General features: G+C 43.2%; 1 protein-coding gene across 2 annotated transcripts in view; it reads right to left on the reverse strand.

Moving 5' to 3' along the window:
• Positions 1-22,299: 22,299 nt before the first annotated feature.
• Positions 22,300-23,038, reverse strand: part of POLR3A (RNA polymerase III subunit A) — a 45,800-nt gene continuing 45,061 nt past the window's right edge. For both annotated transcript variants that reach the window (XM_090278279.1, XM_090278278.1), the window contains one exon: positions 22,300-22,824. In XM_090278279.1, coding sequence (XP_090134405.1) covers positions 22,676-22,824 — 149 coding nt within the window. In that variant the 3' untranslated portion in view covers positions 22,300-22,675. The remainder of the gene's footprint in view (positions 22,825-23,038) is intronic.

Below are 23,038 nucleotides of genomic sequence, written 5' to 3' on the forward strand. Positions count from 1 at the left end.
TTCTCTCCTAATACCTTCCCTTTCTCTGCAGCTTTACTCCTGGCACCACTGTCTGGATGTGGAATGTCTGGTGAAGCTGAGCAGGTGGGTCGGCTGAGCTGTCTGTCCAGATATTACAGAACCAACGGTGACTAGGGATAGATGCTGTGGGGGGTGAAAGTGGGGGCAAAATTAAAGCCAGGTTTGTTGGCTAACTCTGAACTTCATCCTCATCCCCTCAGCCTGGGCTCAAATTATCACCTCCAGGCAGAAGTCCTGAGACCAAGAGCAGGGACTAGTGGAGGATGAAGTCAAAGAAAGGGTGTGGGGAGTGGTGGCTGCTTTGGGTTCCAGGCACTTCCATCCCATGCCACCTTCCCTGGGGAAGCTCTCCCCTGGGGGAACAGGACTGCCTCCTGAAGATCAAATTTAAAGGTTATGTTATTTGTACTGGTCTTTCTACTAGCCTGTGCGTACCTATATGTGGATGTATCACTAGTCCTCTCATCTGTACTCTTTTCTTCCCTGTCTACACTAAACTTTTCTTTTAGGATCCTGGATTCTTCATCTCTATCTCCTTAGCATTGCTCCCTGTATCTGCCTGCCTCAGCTTGTACATGCTAAGATAGAAATCAAAACAAAGTTTTGATTTTAATAAAAGTTATTCATTCATAGAGCTCAGAGTCAAATAGGGGTATAAGACTTAAGAAAAAGAGCTGTCTCCCCATCAGAAATATAGCCCTTCAATTTTTATGACTCATTCTTTTGGCATTTATCACAATTTCCTAAATAATGGAATTTTATTATTACTTCATGATTTTTCAGTTTTAGGCTCTACTTATTGTCTTCCCCACCCCAATAACTTACTAACCCTTCCTGGCCCCCCTCCTTCCAATACAGCTATATAATAATTTGGTTGGAGCAACAGTTGGTGTTTACATTATTACCACTTGGTAAACACTATTTCTGCGTGTTTACACAATAGGCTCTGGGATAGAAGATGATTACTTCTCTTTTTATGCATGAGTTTTTATTTCCCCTGGAGTTAATAATTATCCTCCCTACCCCATTCACTTAGTTTTCTTTGTAGTCAATGCCAAGCTCTTCCAGTTATTGAAATATCCCCTCAATACATTCAGATGATAGTCTACCAATTTTGTTTTCTTGAAGACATTTCTCTTGGAGCTTTCTGACTGAATTTGATTTAGGCTGGCTGCCCTTCAGGCTTGTTGTGTTGTGTCAAACCTGCAATATCTCTTTACTAATATCCTGGGGGATTCTCTGCATCTCTCTCCTGTGTCAGATTCCTGTTTCTGTTGTCTGTCGTTTTCTTGGTTTATTATCTTATTTTGGTGAAAAACATCCTCCTGAATACATAAAAAAAAAAAAAAAAAGACCTTAAATGACTGAAAATGTCTTTGCTACTTTCAACCTTGATTGATAGTTTGGTTGGGTATAAAATTTGAAATTGGGGATAATTTTCCTTCAAAATTTTGAAAGCATTGCCTAAGGGTCTTCCAACTTTCAGTGCTTCTGTTGAAACATCAAGCCATTCTAATTTCTGACCTGATCCTCAATCCCTTTGGAAACTTGTAGAACCTTCTCCTTGTTTTCAGTGTTCTGAATTATAATAATTTGTCTTGATGTGTGTCTATTTTCATCCATTCTGTCAGGCACTCAATGGACCCTTTTAATCTGTCTTTCAGTTTTGGAAATTCCATGTCTGTCTTTTCACTATTTTCTGGGAAATTTCCTTAATTTTCTCTTTTAATACTTATTGAGGGTTTTTTTTTTAATGTTTTTAATTTTTAAGAGCTCCTTTTGCCTTTTGAATGTTCCCTTGTTAAAAAACAATCATATTGTGTGCTTTTTTTTTTTTTTTTTTTTTTAAAGAGACGGGGGGAAGGTAGGGAGAAAGAGGGAGAGAAATATCACTACAAGAGAGAAACATCGATCAGTTGCCTCTTGTATACACCCCATCTGGGGACTGAATCCACCACCTAAGCATGTGCCCTGACTGGGAATTGAACTGGTGACCTTTTGCTTTGCAGGACAGTGCCCAAGCAACTGAGCCACACTGGTCAGAGAATAATATTGTTCTCTTGTTTCAGGTTTGTATGACATGTATATAATGTCTATATAAAAATATGTCCATATATGTATTATATATATTTAATATACTGTGTTTCTGTTTTAGTGATGCATTATGTTTTTAAATTGTTCTAAGGATATAAATGATAATTTTTTTGTTTTGTTTAAAAATTTTTTGTTCTCCCTTGACTAAGCCATTTCCTCCAAGTTTTTTTTAATGTCTACTTTTCATGTTAGATATTTTTGTCAGATGTCTGATGATGTTTTTATAAATGAGAGCACTAAAAAGCTGATTGGAAGCTCTAAGCATAGAGCTGGACCTTTTTGACTGGCTGAGCCATTTCATTCATGAGCTTGTTACCAGCATCCTTAGGTCTTTGATTGGGGGGAGACAGCTAGTCAGATCTCTCAAGGCACTCTTCCATCCATTGCCTGGAGTTATAGTGTCCTGGGTGCTGAATGCATGAAGTAGGCTAGGGCTCCACACTACATCTGTAAAAGTTTGCTTAATCCCATGTCCTAAGTGCAGGGCCCCATTACTAGCTTAGCTAGTATCCCCTCCTCCAGAGAGCCTCTGGTTTACTTTCTCCTAAGAAAAAAACATTTAGTCTTCCATTAATTATCTAGATGATAGAAAGGGAGAGGGCATTTGGGGTATCTAATTTCTTCCTAAATTTTAAAACAATTCTCTTGTTCTTACCCCCCACCTTCCGCCCTATTTCTGATGCCACCAATTTCTGAGCTTTTTGGAGATTCCATGTAGTAAATCTACAGTACGTGCTTTTTGCTTCTTCCTCTGCCAACTGAGGATTCAGCTGTGTTGTATCTGCTAAATTAGTTGCCACTAATTTGTTTTCTAGCTTCCAAAGTTGTGTAGTTAAGTGTGGTTGAGTTGTTGACTCCATTCCCACACCCAAGACATGGCCCCTTTTATGTGTGTATAGTCTTTCAGGGGCCTCAGCTGAAAGAAAGCCTCTTCACCTCAGTCTGTCCCACTCTGGCTGAGGCCAAACTCAAACTTTCCTGCAGTGAATAGCCCTGGAAAACTGGACTCAGCTATCCTACTGCAGAGACTGTTCTCTGCTTTGCCCCTGAGTCTTGCCCTGTGCATGGGTGGTTTAGGAGTCAGCCAAGCCTCAAAGGGAATTTTTAAATACAATACATTGATTTACTTAAAGAAAATTTCAATCATTTTAAGAGTACAATTCAATGACTTTTTAAAAGATATTTTATTTTTATTTATTTTCAGAGAGAGGGGAAGAGAGGGAGAAAAAGGAGGAGAGGAACATTGATGTGCAAGAGAAACATCGATCGGTTGCTACCCGCACATGTGCAACTGGGGACCCAGCACACAACCTAGGCATATGCCCTGACCAGAAATCAAACCACACTGCAGCCTTTCAGTTTGCAGGCTGGCGCTCAACCCACTGAGCCATACCAGCCACGGCTTTATTTTTTATTTTTATTTTTAAGATTTTAATTTTACTTATTTTTAGAGATAGGGGAAGGGAGGGAGAAAGAGGGGGAACAATGGCTTTTGACAGATGTAAACAGGTGTGTAACCATCACCACAAGCAAAATATAAAACCTTTTCATCACCTCAGAAAGCTTCCTGTGCCCTCATGAGGGATTTTTATGCAGATTTTTGGCCTCCCTGCATCTCTCTCCCATGTCCCCAGTTAATGGCTACCTTAGACAGTATTTTCCATAGTTTAGAAAAGGTCCTCCAGGTGAATGCTGAGGTAAACTTCATAGTAATGATCACAGCCCTGCACTAGCTGATGTCCCATGTATGCAAAGTGTAGTTTAATATATTTTATCCAGCTGCTAGAGTTGTTTACACAGTGATCAGGGAAGCATAAATGTGATACCAGCTACTTCGTCATACCTGGAACCAGAAATTTAAAAATATCTTTTTGAAATCAATCATTAAATCAAACAAACAAAATAAAACATACGGAAACTTATAGAAACAGAGACCAAAGGGGTGGTTACCAGAAGAGAAGGGACAGGGGGCATGGGAGAAAAAGATGAAGAGGAACATAGTCAATGATATTATGACATTTGCACATGGACAGTTGATTACTAGAATCAGTGGGATGATTGCCTATAAAGCATAAAAGGGTCAAATTACTATGTTGTACACCTGAAGTCAATGTAACCAATATAATGTTGTATACCAACAAAAAATTTAAAAAGTATGTTTTTACCTTCTCAATTTATACATTTAAAAAACATGCTGGCTAACACAAAACATGCAGAAAACACCTGCCAAAGTCTTTCATCCAGCAGTCAGATGGGGAGCCCTCATGTTTGGAGCCCTCAAGAACTTGAAGAACATTCAAAGATTCAGATAGAATGGACTTACAGTCAGAAGATCAAGGCTATATGCTGCCACTTATTCACTGGGTGGCCTCTGGCCACTTCTGGGGAGCCAGGTGTTATGATTGTTAAATCAATGACTTAGGGAGGCTGGTGACTTCAGTGTCAGGTGGAACTGGGTTTGCATGCTGGTTCTGACATTTACTGTGTGCTGTGGGAAAGTGCTAGAACCACTCTGGTGCTTGGTTTTCCCATTTACATAACATGGGGAGTAATACCAACATCAGACGATCATTTTAAGAGTTAATGGCAGAGACAATGCTGTGTACCCTGTTAAGTACTTCAAAAAGTTGGTGGACATTATCTTTTGAACAGTCCAGCATCTGAATCCCCACTTCCTCCACTGCTTGAAGGCCTTCCTTTGCCTCCTGGCCCCCAGAACATGAATGACACTATCCCCGTTCCCTGGCAGCCAGCACAGTCAACTGGATGCTCTCACAGAGCAAGAGCAAGAATAGGGAGTCTTATTTTGGCAGTGGGGCTTAGGCAGCATCAGGCCCGCTGGCATGGTGCCCTGGGTCCTAACCAGACCACTGCTGGGGTGTGACCCAACTGGTTGTCTGCTGCAATTTGCCCTTGGATTTTGCCCATTTTCTCATCATGGGTTTCCAGCTTTTGTGATGATTCTGTGAGCTGCCTGCTTCCAAAAACAAAATGACAAAACTTTTCCACATTGTTAGCCAGATTTAGTTTCTATTTCTTGTTACCAGGAACTCTGATTAATACACCTGATGCCAGAACGAGCAAGTTATCAAAACAGGGTAACGATGTTTGAAACAGCAGTGGGAGCAGGAAACAAAGGGAGCATGTTTGCTGTCCTGGTTGTTCTCAGAGGGTTAAAAACAGGCCACTTGTGAAAAATGAAAACATATAGTCAACAAAAAAATTGAACCTGAGTAGACAGCACTTTTCTCTATCACATTAGCAAACATACATATGTACATATATGTGTATGTGTATAATTAAATTATAATAGCTGGTGTAGGCAGGGGAGCCAAGTGTCCCACCCATGGCCCGGAGTGTCAGCCTCAGCCAGTCCCAGCGGAGTCCAAACAAGGGTCTCATCCTTACTAGTAGAGAAACACTTTAAAAATTGCTTCCCACTGCCTTGAACAGTTTTTGTTGTTGTTGTCTTTACAGGACAAGAGGGGCAACAGTAATTACTTGCAGGTACATGGACTTGCTGGGAAGTGTGATTTGGCTGAGCCTGTTTGTTCACTGCAGCATTATTTACATAGCCAATATATGGAAGTAACCTAGATGTCCCGGTAGGTGAGTGGATAAGAGATGTGATCCATATCACACACACAACAGTAGAATATTGCTCAGCAATAAAAAAGATAAAATCTTGCCTTTTGTGACAACATGCATGGACCCAGAGGCTATTATGCTACGTGAAATAAGTCAGACAGAGAAAGATACATACCATATGATCTCACTTACACGTGGAATCTTAAAAACATAAAACAGAAACAGACCCATAGATATAGAGAATAAGCTGATGGTTGCCAAAGAGGAGGGTGTGGGAGCATGGGAATTAAAAACAATAAAAAGCAAATTGGCTGTGCCTTTTCTTTAAAAATGTGGTAAAATATACATAAAATAAAATTTATCATTTTAACCATTTCTAAGTGTACAGTTCAGTGGTATTCAGTACATTCACACTGTTGTGCAACCAATCTCAGAACTTTTTCATCTTGCAAAACAGAGTCTATAACCATTAAACAATAGCTATTTCCCCCTCTCAGCCCATGGCACCACCCTTCTGCTTTCTGTTTTTATGAATTTGACTACTTCAGATATCTCATATAAGTGAAATCATACAGAATGGGTCTTACTGTGTGTCTAGCATAATGTTGAGGTTCATGTTGTAGCATGTGTCAGAATTTTCTTCCTTTTTTAAGCTGAATAATATTCCATTGCATGTATATACCACATTTTGTTTACCCATTAATCCATTGGTTGAATTTAGGTTGCCTCCACCTTTTGGTTATTGTGAATAGTGCTAGTATGAACATGGGTGTGTAACTACCTGTTCATTTGTAGCCTGGGTGTCTGCTTGGGCCATCTTCCTTTGAGATGTAAATAAAATCAACTTGAAGTACACCTACAGACCCCATCCATGTAAATAAAAAAAATGAAAGCCTTTTTTGACATGATCACAGTATTGAGGACCTCCCTCCTGCCTTCTGACGATCACAGTGACACTGTCTTTGGAGTGCTAGGTGCTGCACTATGTACTCCATAGATCTTACCTCTTCTAGTCCTGATGACAGTCCCAGGAGGCTGAGGGCAACTCCTGGCCCACTCAGGTCTTTTATAAATTAGACAAAGATGCATGTTCCTTCCAACAGATCCAATAGCTCAGAAAGCACGGGGGGGCCAGATCAGGATCCCTGCTCAGGCCCTTGGCACGGTCCCCTGTGCAAGCCACACTAATTGTATATACAATCTAATTATTTATATGAGGGCCCCAAGGCAGGCACAACTAGTAAACCAGGTTTATAGATGAGGACAGCTAGGAGAGGCATGTTGATGAAGGAACTTGCCTGAGGTGATAGAGAGCCAGGCAAGTTTAGAACCCTGGCACAATGAGGCCTGCTTTAAAATGTGGCCCTGACTTCTATTTCTGTATGAGGCCACACTGGTAAGCACCATTGCCAGTCAGGAGGCAGAGGGAGGGGGCGGGGGAATATGGACAAGAGCCCTTACTGTGTTTTTTGCAGGTAGGATGAGCAAGGCAGTGCATGAGAGGAGACCTCAAAAACCTGGAATTATCTTCTGGAGGGCAGGCCCCTTATAGTATAGGCTTCCCCTGTAAGGTGAGTGTTCTAGGAACCCATGTGTATCAATGTACCAGCTGGCGTTGTTGTGGGAGGCTTCGTTCAGCTTCAGTGAATTTTGTTTGAAGATTCTTTCAACATGTTTGCCCATTTCATGAGTGATTTAGAGCACTCCTGTCCACACAGCACTGAGTGTTCAGCAGTAACTGACCAAAAACGCATGACCTCCATGCCCCACCCTTCTATTCACTCACAAGTGGCTTTTTAATTTTGTTCTCCCATATGAAAAAAGTCCTCAAAGGGAAACGTTTTGCCAATGTGGAAGAGGTAAAACAATAAAACAAAGAACTAACAGGCATAAAAATCAACGAGTTCAAAAACTGTTCTGAGCTGTGGGAAAAAATGTCTCAGTATGTGTATTGCATCAAGTAGAGAGTACTTTAAAGGTGACTGAAGTCTAAACATGTAAGAATAAAAATACAATTTTTTAATAAAAAAATTTCAGTTTTTCTGCATTCCCTCTTGTAAGTAGGTCTAGGATGGGCTAATTTTGAGTAAGTATAGTGGGCTCAGGGGTGCAGGAGCTATCCCTAGTTGTCTGGCACTTGGCCTGCTGCAGTGATTAGGGCAGGGGAATAATGACTAAAATGTGAGAGCCAGATAAAAAAGGTGGTTGGGGTATAGGCTCCAATTGGTTTGTTTCCATGTGAAAGGTGCACACACAGGAGAGTCCTTTATTATCTCTAGGAATTGGCTAGTCGTAGGAGGGGCAGTCTCTACAGAGTCAGGAAGGCCCCGTATGTTAAAGTATCGGAATAAAAAGGCATGCCTAGGTTCTTAATCTTTTTTTGGGGGGGTGGTGGTGGTATTTTACTTATTTATTTTTTAGAGAGAGGAGAAAGGAGGAAGAAAGAAAGAGAAACATCACCATGTGGTTGCGTCTTGCGTGCCCCCAACTGAGGACCTGGCCCGCAACCCAGGCATGTGCTTGACTGGGAATCAAACCAGCAACCCTTTGGTTCGCAGGTTGGTGCTTAACCCACTGAGCCACGCCAACAAAGGCTAGATTCTTAATCTTTTTGTCATCCCTTCTTCATAGTTTCTCAATGGCTTTCAAATTTTTACTTTTCTTTTTATTGGCAGTGGTCCTCTTTCTCCAAATGCAATCCTGAAGGTGGCTAGTTTATTGAAGAATTATACTCTGGCTGAGGGGCATGTAGAGGAGGGCATGATGTGCAGCCCAGCCACTAGGCACCCACTCATTACAGAAACAGTTTCCGAGGCCCTGCTGCCCCCCCTCAAAGAGAGCAGGTATGAGGAGGCCAGCCAAGAGGCAAGGCCCTGGAGTGGCCGCCCAGTGGTGGGGTGATCTTGGGTTAGTGCTTTCCCTCTCACTCTTTTTAAAACCGCTTTATTGGGATATCCTTCTCATACCATACAGTTTACTCATTTAACATATGCAATTCAGTGGCTTTTAGACTATTCATAGTAGTGAATTTATCACCAAAATCTATTTTAGGACATTTTCATCACCTCTCAAAAGAAATGTCATACCCAATCTTCCTATATCCCAGCCCTAGGCAACCATTGATCTACTTTCTGTCTTTAGATTACCTAGACTGAACATTTCATATAAATGGAATTACTTTATATATGGTCCTTCGTGAGTGGCTTCTTTCACTTAGCATAATGTGTTCTTTTTTTGGATGGGGAGAGATAGGGAGAGAAACATTGAAGTGAGAGAGAAACATGGATCAGTTGCCTTTTGTATGTGCCCCAACCAGGGACCAAATCCACAACCTAGGCATGTGTCCTGACCTGGAATCAAATCTGCTTTGTGGGGTGATACCCAATAAAATAAGCCACACTGGCCAGGGCATAGCATAATGTTTTTGAGGATCAACCACATTGTAGCATCTGTCTAGTACTTCATTCCCTTTTTATGGCTTAATAATATTCGATTTTGTGGATGTACCACATTTTGTTTTCCATCCATCGATTGATGGACATTTTGGTTGTTTATGGCTAATGCTGCTATGAACATTCATGTACAAGCTTTTATGTTAACAGATGTTTTGAACTCTTTGGCGGATATGCCTAGGTGTAGAATTACTGGGTCATATGGTAAATCTATTTTAACCTTTGACCAATAGCCAAGCTGTTTTCCAAAGTGGCTTGTTATGAATTGAATGTTTCTGTTCCCCCAGCCCAATTCATATGTTGAAGCCCTAACCTCCAATGTGGTGGTATTAGGAGGTGGGGCCTTTGGTAAGTAATTAGATTTATATGAGAACATGAGAGTGGAGCCCTGAGATGGGATTAGTTCCGTTCTAAGAAAAGAAAGAGACACCAGAACTTCCTCTTTCTGTCCTGGAAAGATATAGCAAGAAGGCAGCCAGCCATCTGCAAGTGAGGAAGAGGGCCGTCCACAAAGAACTGAATCTGTCAGCACCTTGATCTTGGACTTCCCAGTGTCCAAAACTGTAAGGAAAAAATATCTATTATTTAAGCCACTCAAACTATGACATGACTGCACCATTTTGCATTCCCATCAGCAGTGTATGAAGGCTCCAATTTCTCAGCATCTTCTCAAACACTTATTGCTCAACTTTTTTTATTTTAACTATCCTAACAGGTGTGCGAAGGCATGTCATGGTTTTGGTTTGCATTTCCCTGGTGTTTCCCTTTCTTGGGCCACATCCTCCTCATCTGCTAAGACAGAATCTAGAGGTTCTTCAAGGGTTCCTCAAGCAAGTGTTTCCTTTAGAACTCTGAAGGATCACTGCTGTGGATGGGGATTAGGGAGTGTGCAAGGGAGAGGAAAAGAAGAGGAGTTCCATTCCAGCCTTCAGTAATCCTTCTAAAGACCCTCAGTTACAGGCTGTCAGAGCTAGAGGAACTTTTGTCTTTATCCAGTCCAAACTTCCAAACTACTTTACAGGTGAGTAAACTGAGGTCCAGAAGAGAGACAGCTACCTGATGGTGCCCAGCCTATGACTATGGGCCACTTTCTGAACCACAGTTTCCTCATCTGTGTGATGGGGATAATATCTATCTACCTTGTGGGGTTGTTGTGAGAGTATAAAATAACACAGTTAATATTCTGTAAATAACTAATTTTAATTTTGGAATAATTACTATTTACATACCTATAACAAAAGAAACTCAAACAGTATACAAAGAAGCATACAATGAAAAATGTTTCCCTTCTCCTCTCCCCTCTTTGGGGCCACCACTATTAATAGTTTCCTGTCTAGTTTCCCTTCAGATATATTCCGTGCATACAATGGAAGTTATTTATCACATCAGACCCTAGAGTTGGTGGAGATCATTAACTTGCCTGCCTTTCTAAGCTGGTCTTCCCCACTCTGCCCCTTTGCCTACCTTCTCCCACAGTACACAGAACTGTGGAGCTCCCTTATTTGTCCAGCTCCCTCTTCCTAAGCCCCCTCCACCTGGTAATAATTTCCTAGAGAGTCTCCCAGGGGTCTCTATGGGGACATTTCCTGCTCCGATCTCCATGGTAACTCTTTCAGGTTGCCATGGTGACACTTAAGCGATTATTTGGAGACCCTTAAATAAATCACCCATGGTGGTATATGCTATAAGCATTTGGCTCCAGCTGTTATGTTCAGGGCCAGTGTTGGGGCCCAGGCCCCAGGCAGAAATGGGGGGAGGAGGGGAGGCAGTTGTCAGGGCGCGTTGCCCTTGGTTCTAGCGCTGAGAGGGGCCCTCTCTGGGCAAAGGTGGAATTAAGCCTTTGGGGAAGTGGTGTCAGGACAAGCAGTCAGGCTTGTGCAGCATTTGAATAGCTCCTGCAGCAAGTTGGACACCCTTCATACAATTGTGAGCTCAGGAGGAAGGGCAGCTGCGAGGAAGCTGCTGCAAAGTGACTGCAGGTATTCAAACCAGAAGTGCTGGGATCCAAGGCCTTCACTGCCTGACGCCAAATGCTGAAAGGAAATTTAAGATTTAATTCAGCCCTGGCTCGTGTGGTTCAGTGGATTGAGCGCCAGCCTGCAAATGAAAGGGTTGCCGGTTTGATTCCCAATCAGGGCACGTGCCTGGGTTATGAGCCAGGCAACCACATATTGACATCTCTCTCCCTCTCTTTCTCTCTCTCTAAAAATAAATATATAAAATCATTAAAAAAAAGACTTAATCCAGTCCTTCATTTATTTTACACACACACACATATATCTCCTCACTCAAGAACATTTTTTCATTGCTTTACAGAAAGAGGGAGAGAGAGGAACCTTTATGTGAGAGAGAAGCATCAATCAGTTGCTTTCCTCATGGACCCAGACGGGGGATTGAACCTGCAACCTTTTGGTTATGGGTTGATGCTCCAACCAACTAAGAAACATCAGCCAGGACTCAACCAATATTTTCATTTTTAAAAAATATTTTACTTATTTTTAGAGAGAAGGGAAGGAAGGGAGAGAAGAAACATTCATGTACATTGATTGGTTGCCTCTTGTACACCGACTGGGTACCTGGCCTGCAACCCAGGCATGTGCCCTGACTGGGAATTGAACCTGTTACCCTGGTTCACAGGCCAGCACTCAATCCACTGAGCCACACCAGCCGGGGTCAACCAATATTTTTAAAGCACTACTACCTGTCAGGTACTGAGCTAAGCAATGAGGATACAGCAGTGAATGAAACAAAAATACCTCTCCTCATAGAGCTTCATTACTACTGGGGAGATATAAGGTTGGTGCAAAAATGATGTCTGATTTTGAGGTCTATTTTAAAAATGAAAAAGCCCATGATTATGAAAATATTCATTAACATAACCTCCTCTGCTTTCTAGAACCTCACTCCATCTGTCAACTAGCTTATAAATGCCACGCTTGTAGAAATCTTTAGGTTTTGAAGCAAAATATGAATCCAACTCATTTTCAACCTCTTCTCTTGATATCAACCTAAGACCATCAAAATGGTTCTGTAGCCCCCGAAACAAGTGATAATCAGAAGGAGCAAGGTCAGGAGAATATGGAGGATGAAGCAATATTTCCCAACCAAGCTCTTTCAGTAAGTTTTTGGTGAATCGAGCTGTGTAAGGACAAGCATTATCGTGATAGAAGATGACACCCTTTCTGTTGACTAAGGAGGGTCACTTTTGGTTCAAAGCTGCTTTCAAACGACGAAGTTGTTCACAGTAAAGATTAGCAGTAATTGTCTGATTGTTGTCTAATGGACAATTCCTTCCATATCCCACCATACACTCAACATGATCTTCTTTGGATGAAGTCCTCCTCTTGGTTGCTGAACTCTTCTTACTCCTTGGCTGATCCACAATCGGCAGCGTTTAACGTTATAGTAAAGGATCCACTTCTCATCACCTGTAAGAAGCCTACCTAAAAACGGGGCCTGAAGGTGTCGTGAAAGCAATGATTCACAACAAGCAACACGCTGTTGCATTCTCTGGAGACAGTTCGTGTGGGACCCATTTTCCAACTACTGAAATCTTTCCGATCCTTTTCATTTGGCGTAGCACGGTTGGATGGACTATGTTAAATTGTTCTGCAAGTTCCCTAGAGGTAATGGTGACAACAGCTTCCAACACTTCTGAATCAAGTTATTTTGGACAAGACCCTCTTTTGGCTCATTTTTCAAACTGAAATCCCCACTTTGGAAATGGGGAAACGACCTCCTGCCAACTTCTTTCAGTCACTGCATCGTCCCCATAAGCGCTCTGAATAGACTTTGCTGCTGTACTTGCATTGGCACCTTTATGTAACTCAGAGTAAAATATTTCTAATGTGGTCTTTAGATGGGACGAACATGGGTGCAAATATTGTGGACGATTATGAACAATACTTCGATAATCTGAAAAAATAAGGTATAAATTAGTCACTGTGACATCAAAAAATATGAGGCACAAATTTAATAAATACTATCTAAAACTTTCTCTTAAAAAGTCAGACATTACTTTTGCACCAACCTTAGCACAATAAATAATAAAATGTATAGGCCAGATGGTGGTTTAAGTGTTAGGGAAGGAGCTAGGGACTACAGGGATAAGCTATTGTACACAGTGTCACAGGCGCTCCCTGAAAGGGAGGCACGTGAGCCTTGAGAGGGGAGAACTCTGTCAGTATGCTGCTTCTTCATGAGTTCTGGCAACAGCTAAGCAATTTTCAGGCTTCCAGCTTCCTGGATGCCTCACAAGACACACTGAAAGCAGACAGGCATGGCTGAGTTTAGTCTCTCTTTTACAGACTGGAAAACTGACAGCAGAGGAAGGGAGGCAGCATGCTGGTGGCAACATGGCTAATGGCAGAGCTTCAGGATAATGACCAGAATTTGCATCTTGGATAGCTTAGCCCAGGACCACTTCTGCCAGATCAAAGGAGTAATCACCAAGTCTGCAAATTCATACCTACCTTGAGCACTGTGTTATAGAAGGATGAATAAATCACTTGCGTTGTACAACTAGAAGACTGGTGTGGTGTCTGGGTGGGTGGGGGGTCGGGGAATCTGGTTTGTTTTATTTCTAATGTCAACCTCAGATGGTTATGATACGCTCCCCTGACTTAGATATGAGGAATTGGTCATGCTCATTCTTTGGTGGTGGTACAGATCTAATGGTATGACTCCTCTAACCCCTGGCTTCTCTGGGAGACAATACAACTTCCAGGAAACGGAGACTGGAAGAACAGGTTCAAGGCACACAGTGTATACAGTGGACACTGCCAAAAAGCTTCCTAAGAAGGCAGTGAGACTCAAGGCTCGCTCTGCCTTTTCTGAGTGTGGATCACCTACCTTCAAATAGGTGTTGGACTTAGGACCAGGTTAATAGGCAATAGGAAATGATTTCTGGACAGTTTAAGCCGCAAGAGGTTTATACTGGAAAGTTCCTTGGACATTGAGTGGATGAACTGAATGTCCAGCTTCAGGAAGCACAGGCGGCCATGGACACCCTGGGGCCTGGGCTCAGCTCAGACATCAGTTTAGTTTCTGGAGGGGATGTGACTGGTCTCCTGTTAGTGGCCCTTGGCCTTTGAAGGGTCCAGGCTCTCTCCTCTTCCACTGGGGCTTCCTGTGCACCAGTCCCCCTGCCTGGAACACATCCTTCCCCTTGCCCTTCTCATCCTTCAGGTATAAGTGTCAATATCACCTCCTCACAGAAGCCTTTTTCAGACTATCCAATCAAAGTAGGTCCCCGCATTCCTCTTTCACTGTAGCTGTCTCTTCCTTAGCTGTTAGCAGTTTGTAACTACATATCTGTTTGCTCTCTCTTGCACTAACCTGTGCTTTCCAGTCTGAATACAATACCACTAGTCACATGTGGCTATTGAGCACTTGAATCTTGACATGTGCTGTTAATGTACAACATATAATGGATTATGAAAATTTAGTATGTAGAGTGTGAAATAGCTCATTCATAATTTTTTAAAAAGATTTTATTTTTAGAGAGGGGGAAAGTGAGGGAGAGAGGGAGAGAAACATCAATGTGTGGTTGCCTCTTGCATGCCCCCAACTGGGGACCCAAGCCCACAACCTAGGCATGTGCCCTAACTGGGAATCAAACGAGCAACCCTTTGGTTTGAAGGCCGGCACTCAATCCACTGAGCCAGGGCCATGATTTCTGTATAACTCACATGTTGAAATATTTTGGATACGTTGAGTTAAATAGCCGCCGGCAGCCGTCCGTCTCAAGAGACGATGCTGTAGCTTCTTAAGAGTCTATCTGCACCGCCGAGAATGGTTGTGCAGTCCGACTCGGGAGTGACACGGTATCTGTCTCCTCCCGTGTTGAATCGACATCTTGCGATGACGCTGGAGTGTCCTCTCCAGTGGAGCTGAAGCTACAGAGCCTGGGCAGGGTGATATGGAGGGTCTGCTGTTGCCCATGCAGCAGACCCCCCCTCTCTTCACAGCTGAAGGGTCCAAGGGAAAGACGGAGTCAATACAGCTTGGCTTCAGGTGCGCCGCAGGAGTTGCCGGTGTTGACTACAACGTCAAACCGCCTTAGGGACTCCGGCTCCGGATTTTCTGTCGGGGTTTACTCCCTTAGCCTTTCCCCTGAAGAGGTATGCCGCAAGGCAGCGGAGGTTTTTTGGAATCAGTTTTCCTTCTCTGATGTGCCCTGACTGGAAGATCGAACCAGCGACACTTAGCTCGCAGGCCGACGCTCAATCCACTGAGCCAAACCAGACAGGGTGTGAGTTAAATAAAACATGTGAAAATTAAGTTCACCAGTTTTTTTTCTTTTTTAATCCTCAACTGAGGACATTTTTCCATTACTTTGAGAGACAGAGGGAGAGAAAGAGAGAGAGAGGCAGAGACGTTGAAGTGAGAAACATGGATTGGCTGCTTTCCCACATGAAACCTGATGCGGAATTGAACTCACACCCTTTGGTCTACAGGCCGATGCTCCAACCAACTGAGCCACACCAGCCATGGCTCACCAGTTTTTTTAATGAGGGCACTAGAAAATCCAAATTACATATGTGGCTTGTATTGTATTTATGTTTGACAGTGTTGTGACTAGATTAATTCTACAAGGAAAGGGTCATAGAAACTGTTTATCACTTTACACCTAGCAACTGGTATTGAGGCCAGAACACAGTAGGTGGGCAATAAATAGTGTAATTTATTGAATAAGTTTGACAGTTATATTTTCCATCAGCCCAAATATGTTTTGAACAGTCTACTAAGGGAATATGATCTAATTTAAAAGTCAGTTTACTAAAAACCCAATGCAGGCATAAAATCTGCAAGAAACAGAAACAAAGGGAGAGTGAATGGGGTCAGGGTCTCAGTCTCTTTCTTCTGAAGAGGAAGGTTTCTTTGTCCTAAAAAGTGCTGATACACCTGAGGCTGAGACACAATTGTTTCCCACTTCTTATTCTTCTTTTTCTTTGATAACAGAAGCCCCTACTATTAGTTAAGCACATGGCTGCCCAGAACGCAGATATTTTTTAGCTTCCCTTGGAGCTAGGTTTGGTTAGTTTTGGCTGAGGGAATGTAAACAGGAATGTTAAGTAACTTTTGGAAAAGATATCAAAACTTATGGCTTTCTTTCCCTCTTTCTTTCGGTTGGAATGCCTGTGGCTCCATCAGCCACCTTGGACCATGAGGACTGAGGACTGGGCCATATCTTAGGGATAAGGAACGGTGAGGCTGAGAGGGACCTGGTACCTGACAGCTTTGTAAAACTGCTGCATTGGCCCTGGAATGCCCCATATTGGCTTTATGCCAGAAAGAAAAATCTTAGGTATTTAAGACTGTGTTAAGGTAATTTTTTTGTCATTTTATTGTAACAATATTCTTCCCCCTGAATATCCGGTGTCTACTTACTTTATAGTTATATAACTGGAAGGGATCACTCAACTACTTTCCGAACAGAACACTCAAGGACTTGCCAGAACAAAGTCAGCTCTGAAATAACTTGATGTCTTTATCAAGATTGATTAAAAAAAAAAAAAAAAATTGTTGCTCTGACCAGTGTGGCTCAGTTAGTGGAATGTCATCCCATAACTGAAAGGATGTGGGTTTGATTCCAGGTCAGGACACATGCCTAGGTTGAGGATTCCATCTCTGGTTGGGGCATGTATGGAAAGCAACCAATCAATGTTTCCCTGTCTCTGTCCTTTCTTTTCTCTCTAAAATCAATAAACATTTAAAAAAAAATTTTTTTAAAAAGGCATTATCCTCACAAGATACAAAATTAAAGGTATAATGGAACACAGTAAAAAAATAAGTCACCTCCACCTGTATCCTTTAGTTATCTGGCTTCTATCCCCAGAGGCAACCATTATTACCAATTTTTAAATATATTCTTTGCTGATGACTTTTAAATGGCAACTTTCCTTTATTTTTTAAAAATTTATTTTATTTTTGATTTTAGAGGGAAGGAAGGAAGACAGAAAGGGGAAGAAACATCAATGTGAGTGAGAAACATCGACTGGCTGCCTTCTAAACCGTCACCTCAGGCATGCCCCCACGAGGAATCAAACCAGTAACCTTTCGGTTTGTAGGACAATGCCCAACCAGCCGAGCCACCAGAGTGGCCACTTTTCCTTCTAAGAGAAAAAACATGTTAAGTCCCACTTCATATGAGAGCCTGCTATGTAATAAACCTATGTAAATAAATATATCAAGATCTGTATCTCTCAGTAAAAAAATTGGAGTCGTTTTGATCATACTATCCATAATTCTTAATTTGAGATCACATCCAAGCTCTTGGTTACATGACTGTCAGGTGTCAGTCCCCTTCCCTAGTGTTCTTCCTATGTGGTATTGAAACACTCAATCTACTGATGGAGCAGAAGCGGGCCAGCAGTTAGGTCTAGGGAGACCATAAAGGGCAGCTCCACCTGGGTGAATTAAAAACGGTTACACGACTGGGTTTTAGTTGTGAATCACCAGACCATGTTTTTCAGTAAAACCAGTGATAGTCATACTTAATGAGTAGATACTCTGTGCCGGGCATTGCACTAAGACCTTATATGCACCTTATATGTTGAAACTTCACAATGACTCTGAGTTAAGTACCACTAAAAAGCATTCTTACCTTATCAATGAGACAAAGAGAAGTTAAGTTCAAGGTCATCGGATAGAAAGTAGAAATCGGGATTTGAGTTCTAATAGTCTGATCATAGAACCTTCATAAAACCCAGGATTTAAAAAATTTTTTATTGATTGATTTGAGAGGCTGTGGGGGGGGTGGTGCAGGGTGGGGAGGAAGAGAGAGAGTGTGAATTTATTGTTCCACTCATTGATGCTATCATTGGTTGATTTTCTTGTGCCCTGACTGGGAATGGGAACTGCAGCCTTGGTGTACTGGGACAATGCTTTAACCAACAGAGCTACCCGGCCAGGCAGAACCCAGGCTTTTAGCTACAAGATGACTGAAGCCAGATGAGTAAGTCCCATATGTGCAAGGACCTTCCCTAAGGGCCTAGCACACTGATGGGTACAGAGCAGTTTAACAAATATTCATGGGCTTAAATATCCACTTACTAACACTGCAAATATGTCAGGGTTGGGGAGAGGATGGTAGCTTGCTTTTCCAGTGACTGCAGGCTGTCCCCTGATCAGGACACACCATCTAGCACCCAGACCCAAGAGCAGGAGGCCAAACTGGGGGCTTGACGGGTGCTGAAGGGAAAGTTGGAACCTGGTAGGCAGTATCTTTCTTTGTCCCAGTGAGGGCTGATGTGCTGGGTCTGTCCGCAGGAATGGGCCCTAGATTGTGACGGACACATTTTTTACCAAGTTTGATGCAGAACCTTTTTCCTTCACCTCTCTTGCTGAACTATTTTAAAATGCGTTATTATCAAATTTACCTGTTTTACTGCTGTACTTCTAAAACCTAGAACAGTGCCTTGGACATAATAGGCCCTTATTATTATTATTTTTTAATTTACTATTTTAGCCATTTTAAAAAAGATTTTATTTATTTATAGAGAGAGGGAAAGGGAGGAAGAGGGAGAGAAACATCAATGTTTGAGAGAAACATCAAATGGTTGCCTCTCACATGCACGCCCCCAACCGGGGACCTGGCCCACAACCCATGCATGTGCCCTGACTGGCACTGAACCAGAGACCTTTTGGTTTTTGGGACGACACCCAACCCACTGACCCACACCAGCTAGGGCAGCAGGCCTTTATCTGTTGAATGAACAGTTAAGCTAGACACCTGATCCCAGCCAGGTGGCACCTCCAGTACATAGACTTGGGAGACATTGCCTCGTCTCACACTGGGTTTGAATCAGTTACACCACAGGGGTGGGGCTGGGTACTTACTGTTGACCTTTAGCACCTGAGAGTGGACTTGCTGCAGGGAACATTATTATAGGAGTTAGAACCCACATGAATCCCAATCATTTTGTTTCACAACCTACAGCAGAGATTTTCAAACTCTGTCATCTCATCGCACACACAAGCTAATTACTAAAATTCTGTCACACCAAAAATATATTTTGCCTATCTAACAAAAAAAAGTATATTTTTGATTCACTCACACCAGATGGCTATTGTTATGTTGGACAATCTAAGGGAAAAGAAGTCAATGCCCCTGACTAAAGAGTCAGGTATTACATGTTTTAAAAATTATTGCAGGACACACATTGAAAATCGCTGACCTACAGGGATGAATTGCTACAATTTTATGTATAGCCAGTTTTTCCTCTTCAGTTTTGGTAGAAAAAACAGAATTCTGCCAAGACAGCAAAAATTTAAGAAAACTCATCATACAGTGTCAGTTCCATCAGACATGAATCAGTGTGAATACACATGGATTAAACTCTGAAATAGAAACACACCATAATTTAACTGACAGACACTGAGACTCCAGAATGTTTCTCCTACTTTAAAAGTGCTGAACAAAGCAGGGGGTTGTAACTGAGTCAATAGCTATTTTAATCCTTTTATACAAAAGATACAAAAAAGGAAAAGGACTAGACAGATTACTAGTCAGAAATATGTATGTTAATGGATGAGACAGAATTTAAATGTTTTTCTTACTTCTTCCAAACAGGCCCAGAGTAAAATCCTAACCTACTGAGCTCACTCTTGAGACTATATTGCTATTTGGTCTTAAAGCTCTGTGCTGGCTTCCTATAAGCCCGAATGCCAAGGTCAGAGCAAATGATCACAGTAGGGAAAATTTTACCACCCACTGATGGCAGCATAGTGGGGAGTCAACACTGCAGATGCTAGTGGTCCCAGCAAGAACCAGCACATACAGAACACATCACTTCTCACTGGGTGGTGAGCTCCCTCACATAACCCTTCTGTTGTGAGACACATGCTGACCTAAACCCAGGCCCCGGTTTGTACCTTTTGCAATCATGCCTCACAGGGACTCATCAGCACGCAGAGAGTACTCCCTCGGGCAGGACGAGGCTCCTGGTGATTCGCCTTTATTACTCACAGAAGCACATGACTGCCACAATCTTCCTCCCCCATTTCAAGGTGTCACCCAGAGGAAAGTGGGCGCTGGTGTTCCCTCCCACTACCCAAGTCCATCCTCCCTGGCTCTAGCATGTATTGCCAGTAGTTCTGGATCCAATCAGGCCCAAGGACTCCTTCCCAGGCAAGTTTTCAGGAATGCAGCTTTGCAGCTCTGTGGTTCTTTGCAGGTTGTGAGAAGCTCTGTCTACGGTGAGGTCCCCAGTGGCAACCCTGAGCAAGTGTGTTAACACACTTATTCCTTTGTCTTGAACCACGCTAGCTCAATTCAAAGATACAGGGGACTGAACATGAAAAAAATGACATTTTTTTCACATCACTGATACCCTATGGGAAGTTCATAGGTCAATCTCCTGGGTGTAGGCGGACCACAGGGCCAAACTACAAATTATAACAGAATTTTAAACCTGAATCTTGGCCAAAAATAACTCAGGTCAATAATTCCTAATTCAGAACAACATCAGTATGGGGGAGACGGCATCCATTCTAACACAGACCCAAGAACCAACGGTTGTACTAAGTACTTTAGCAGCATTAACTCAGAACATTGGAAATCAACTAGGGAATGCCCAAAGAATACAAGTAAAAACTCATAAAATATCACTTCAATTCTTTGAGCAGCCCCTACTTTTTCTTTGACTACATCCATCTCTTTAATTACCCAAACCATCTTCTGGCTCAAAAACAAACTCCCATCTCTTTGGTTTGGATTATTTCTTCCAGCGGCCTTATACCATGAGATAAATTGGCGGGGTTGTTTTAGGAGTAGACTGGCTCCACAAGTGTATGGGGCCAGAATTAGTGTCAAAACCTTACTTTTTCTGCATTATCACCTCACTCCCAATGGGGTCCTGCAAGGCCCACTGGGGCGGAAGAAGAGTCAGGACAGTGGGACCAAGCTCCACAGGATGATCTCCAGAGGGACAGGAGGTGCAGCCAACACCATTTCTTCTCTGTGGTCCTGGGCCAGTCTTAAGGGGCCAATTCAGCACAAAGAAAGAGCTGTCTCCAGGGGCAACCCCCTTCTGCTCTTTAGAAGACAAGCTATGTATATTTCTTTACTATGTTGCAGAAATTCCCCTCAGAAGCCTTGAAGAACCCACCAGCGAAGGTGCAGTCACTGGCAGAAGCCTGAGCAGACTAAATGAGGGTCTCTTTTTATTTTTTTTAAATAATTTTATTTATTTTTAGAGACAGGGGAAGAGAGGGAGAAAGAGAGAGAAACATTGATCGGTCGCCTCTCACATGCCCCCAGTGGGGGACCTGGCCTGCAATCCAGGCGTGTGCCCTGACCGGGAATCAAACTGGTGGGTGACCTTTTGGTTTGCGGGATGAACCCCAAGCTACTGAGCTGTAACAGTCAGGACTAAACGCAGGTCTTTCTGGGATACCCTTCTGGTTTTCTCCTCACAGCTGGACACATGCTTTCTATTGTCACCATAGATCTCCTCTTCAAGGAGCCCGCTGTTGCCAACTGGGGCATGTCCCCAGCTCCAGCTGACATCCACCCACGTGGGCCTTCTCCATTCCTGTATGGGTGAACTGTTCACCCCTTACAGCTGGCAGCTGCTGCCACTCCCCCTCGGGCACTTTTTAGGCCACCAGCTGTGCACCTCCCTGGTGTGCAAACAGGCAGTTACTTCAGGAGGGGTGTGCTTGGCACCCAGGTAGTGAAGGCAGCCAGTACCCGACCCCACTCATCATCTCTATGTATACTGACAGTCCCCACCTCAGCAGGCCCCAAAGGCCGCAAAGGCTTCTACAGGCCATGAACAATGAGCTTGACACCGTCATAACATAGTGACAGGTAATGGCACAACCTCTGGGACTGGAGGCAGACGAAAACGAAAGGGTGGCCAGGGCACCTGTGAAAGGCATTTCGGAGCAGCGTGGGCCTCACGATAGTCTCAGCTCAATTACAATACCAGACCGTCTCATTTGCTTAACCAGTTTTTCCAGTGACGCTTTAATGCTGGCTTTCTTCGTTTCATAAGTAAAACCAAATAACAAAAAACTCTAAAATTTTCAAACTGAGCAAATAAATAAGAGTAACAATATTTACACGGGCACCTCACATTGAGATTCCAGTGTGACTGCTGAACAGAAAACCTAGGATTGTGCTCTGGCCCTGGGCTGAGCCTTCGTCCCTGGGCAGGTGTGAGACGGCCCTGGGAGCCGAAAGGCAGACAAGTGAGGTGGGAATGAGTGAAGACACCTGGTGGGTCCTCCTTATAAGTCAGGGAGGAGGATGGGCAGGAGGCATGGAGCTGTTTATCGGTTAGGTTTCAAACAAATGACAGAGAAAACTCAGCTGTCCTTACCAAGCAATGTGGTCAGGTTACTGGGTGAGCTGCTCCTGGGGGCTCAGGTGACCTTCTCTGACTGCTGGCATGGTGCGGATATCAGGGCCTCTGTCCCAGGGAGCACAAAGCTGAGGCAGCTGTTGGTCTCAAGCCCCCTTCCAGATAGGACAAAGAGCCAAGGTCAGGAATGGGCCCTTCTTCCCTGGACTATGTGACAAGGGGGATGTGGAATTCGTTTGTGTCGAAGATCAGGGGCCTCCTGGGAGGGCTTGGGTCTCTGTCAGCCTTGTGAAGCAGCTTGAAGAGCCCGGTTCCAATGTTCATGGGGATCCCCATGATGATGCATTCAGACACCCCTGAAACCAACCAGAAAAAAGATTAGAGCTTCTCAGCACATGCATGTGTTGTCAGGGTAGAAAGACTACAGACTTAGGAGCCAGAAAGTGGGATTTGAGTCCCAGCTTCATACTACACATAACTGGTTGAACTTAGGATGGTTGCTTTACTCCTCATCCATGACGGGGAGATGACTGCGAGGCACAGGTCGGGCACTGTGCTTCTAGATGGTGG

The sequence above is a fragment of the Furipterus horrens genome, unplaced genomic scaffold (genome assembly GCF_987537825.1).
Source record: "Furipterus horrens unplaced genomic scaffold, mFurHor1.1.pri manual_scaffold_5, whole genome shotgun sequence".
NCBI lineage: Eukaryota > Metazoa > Chordata > Mammalia > Chiroptera > Furipteridae > Furipterus > Furipterus horrens.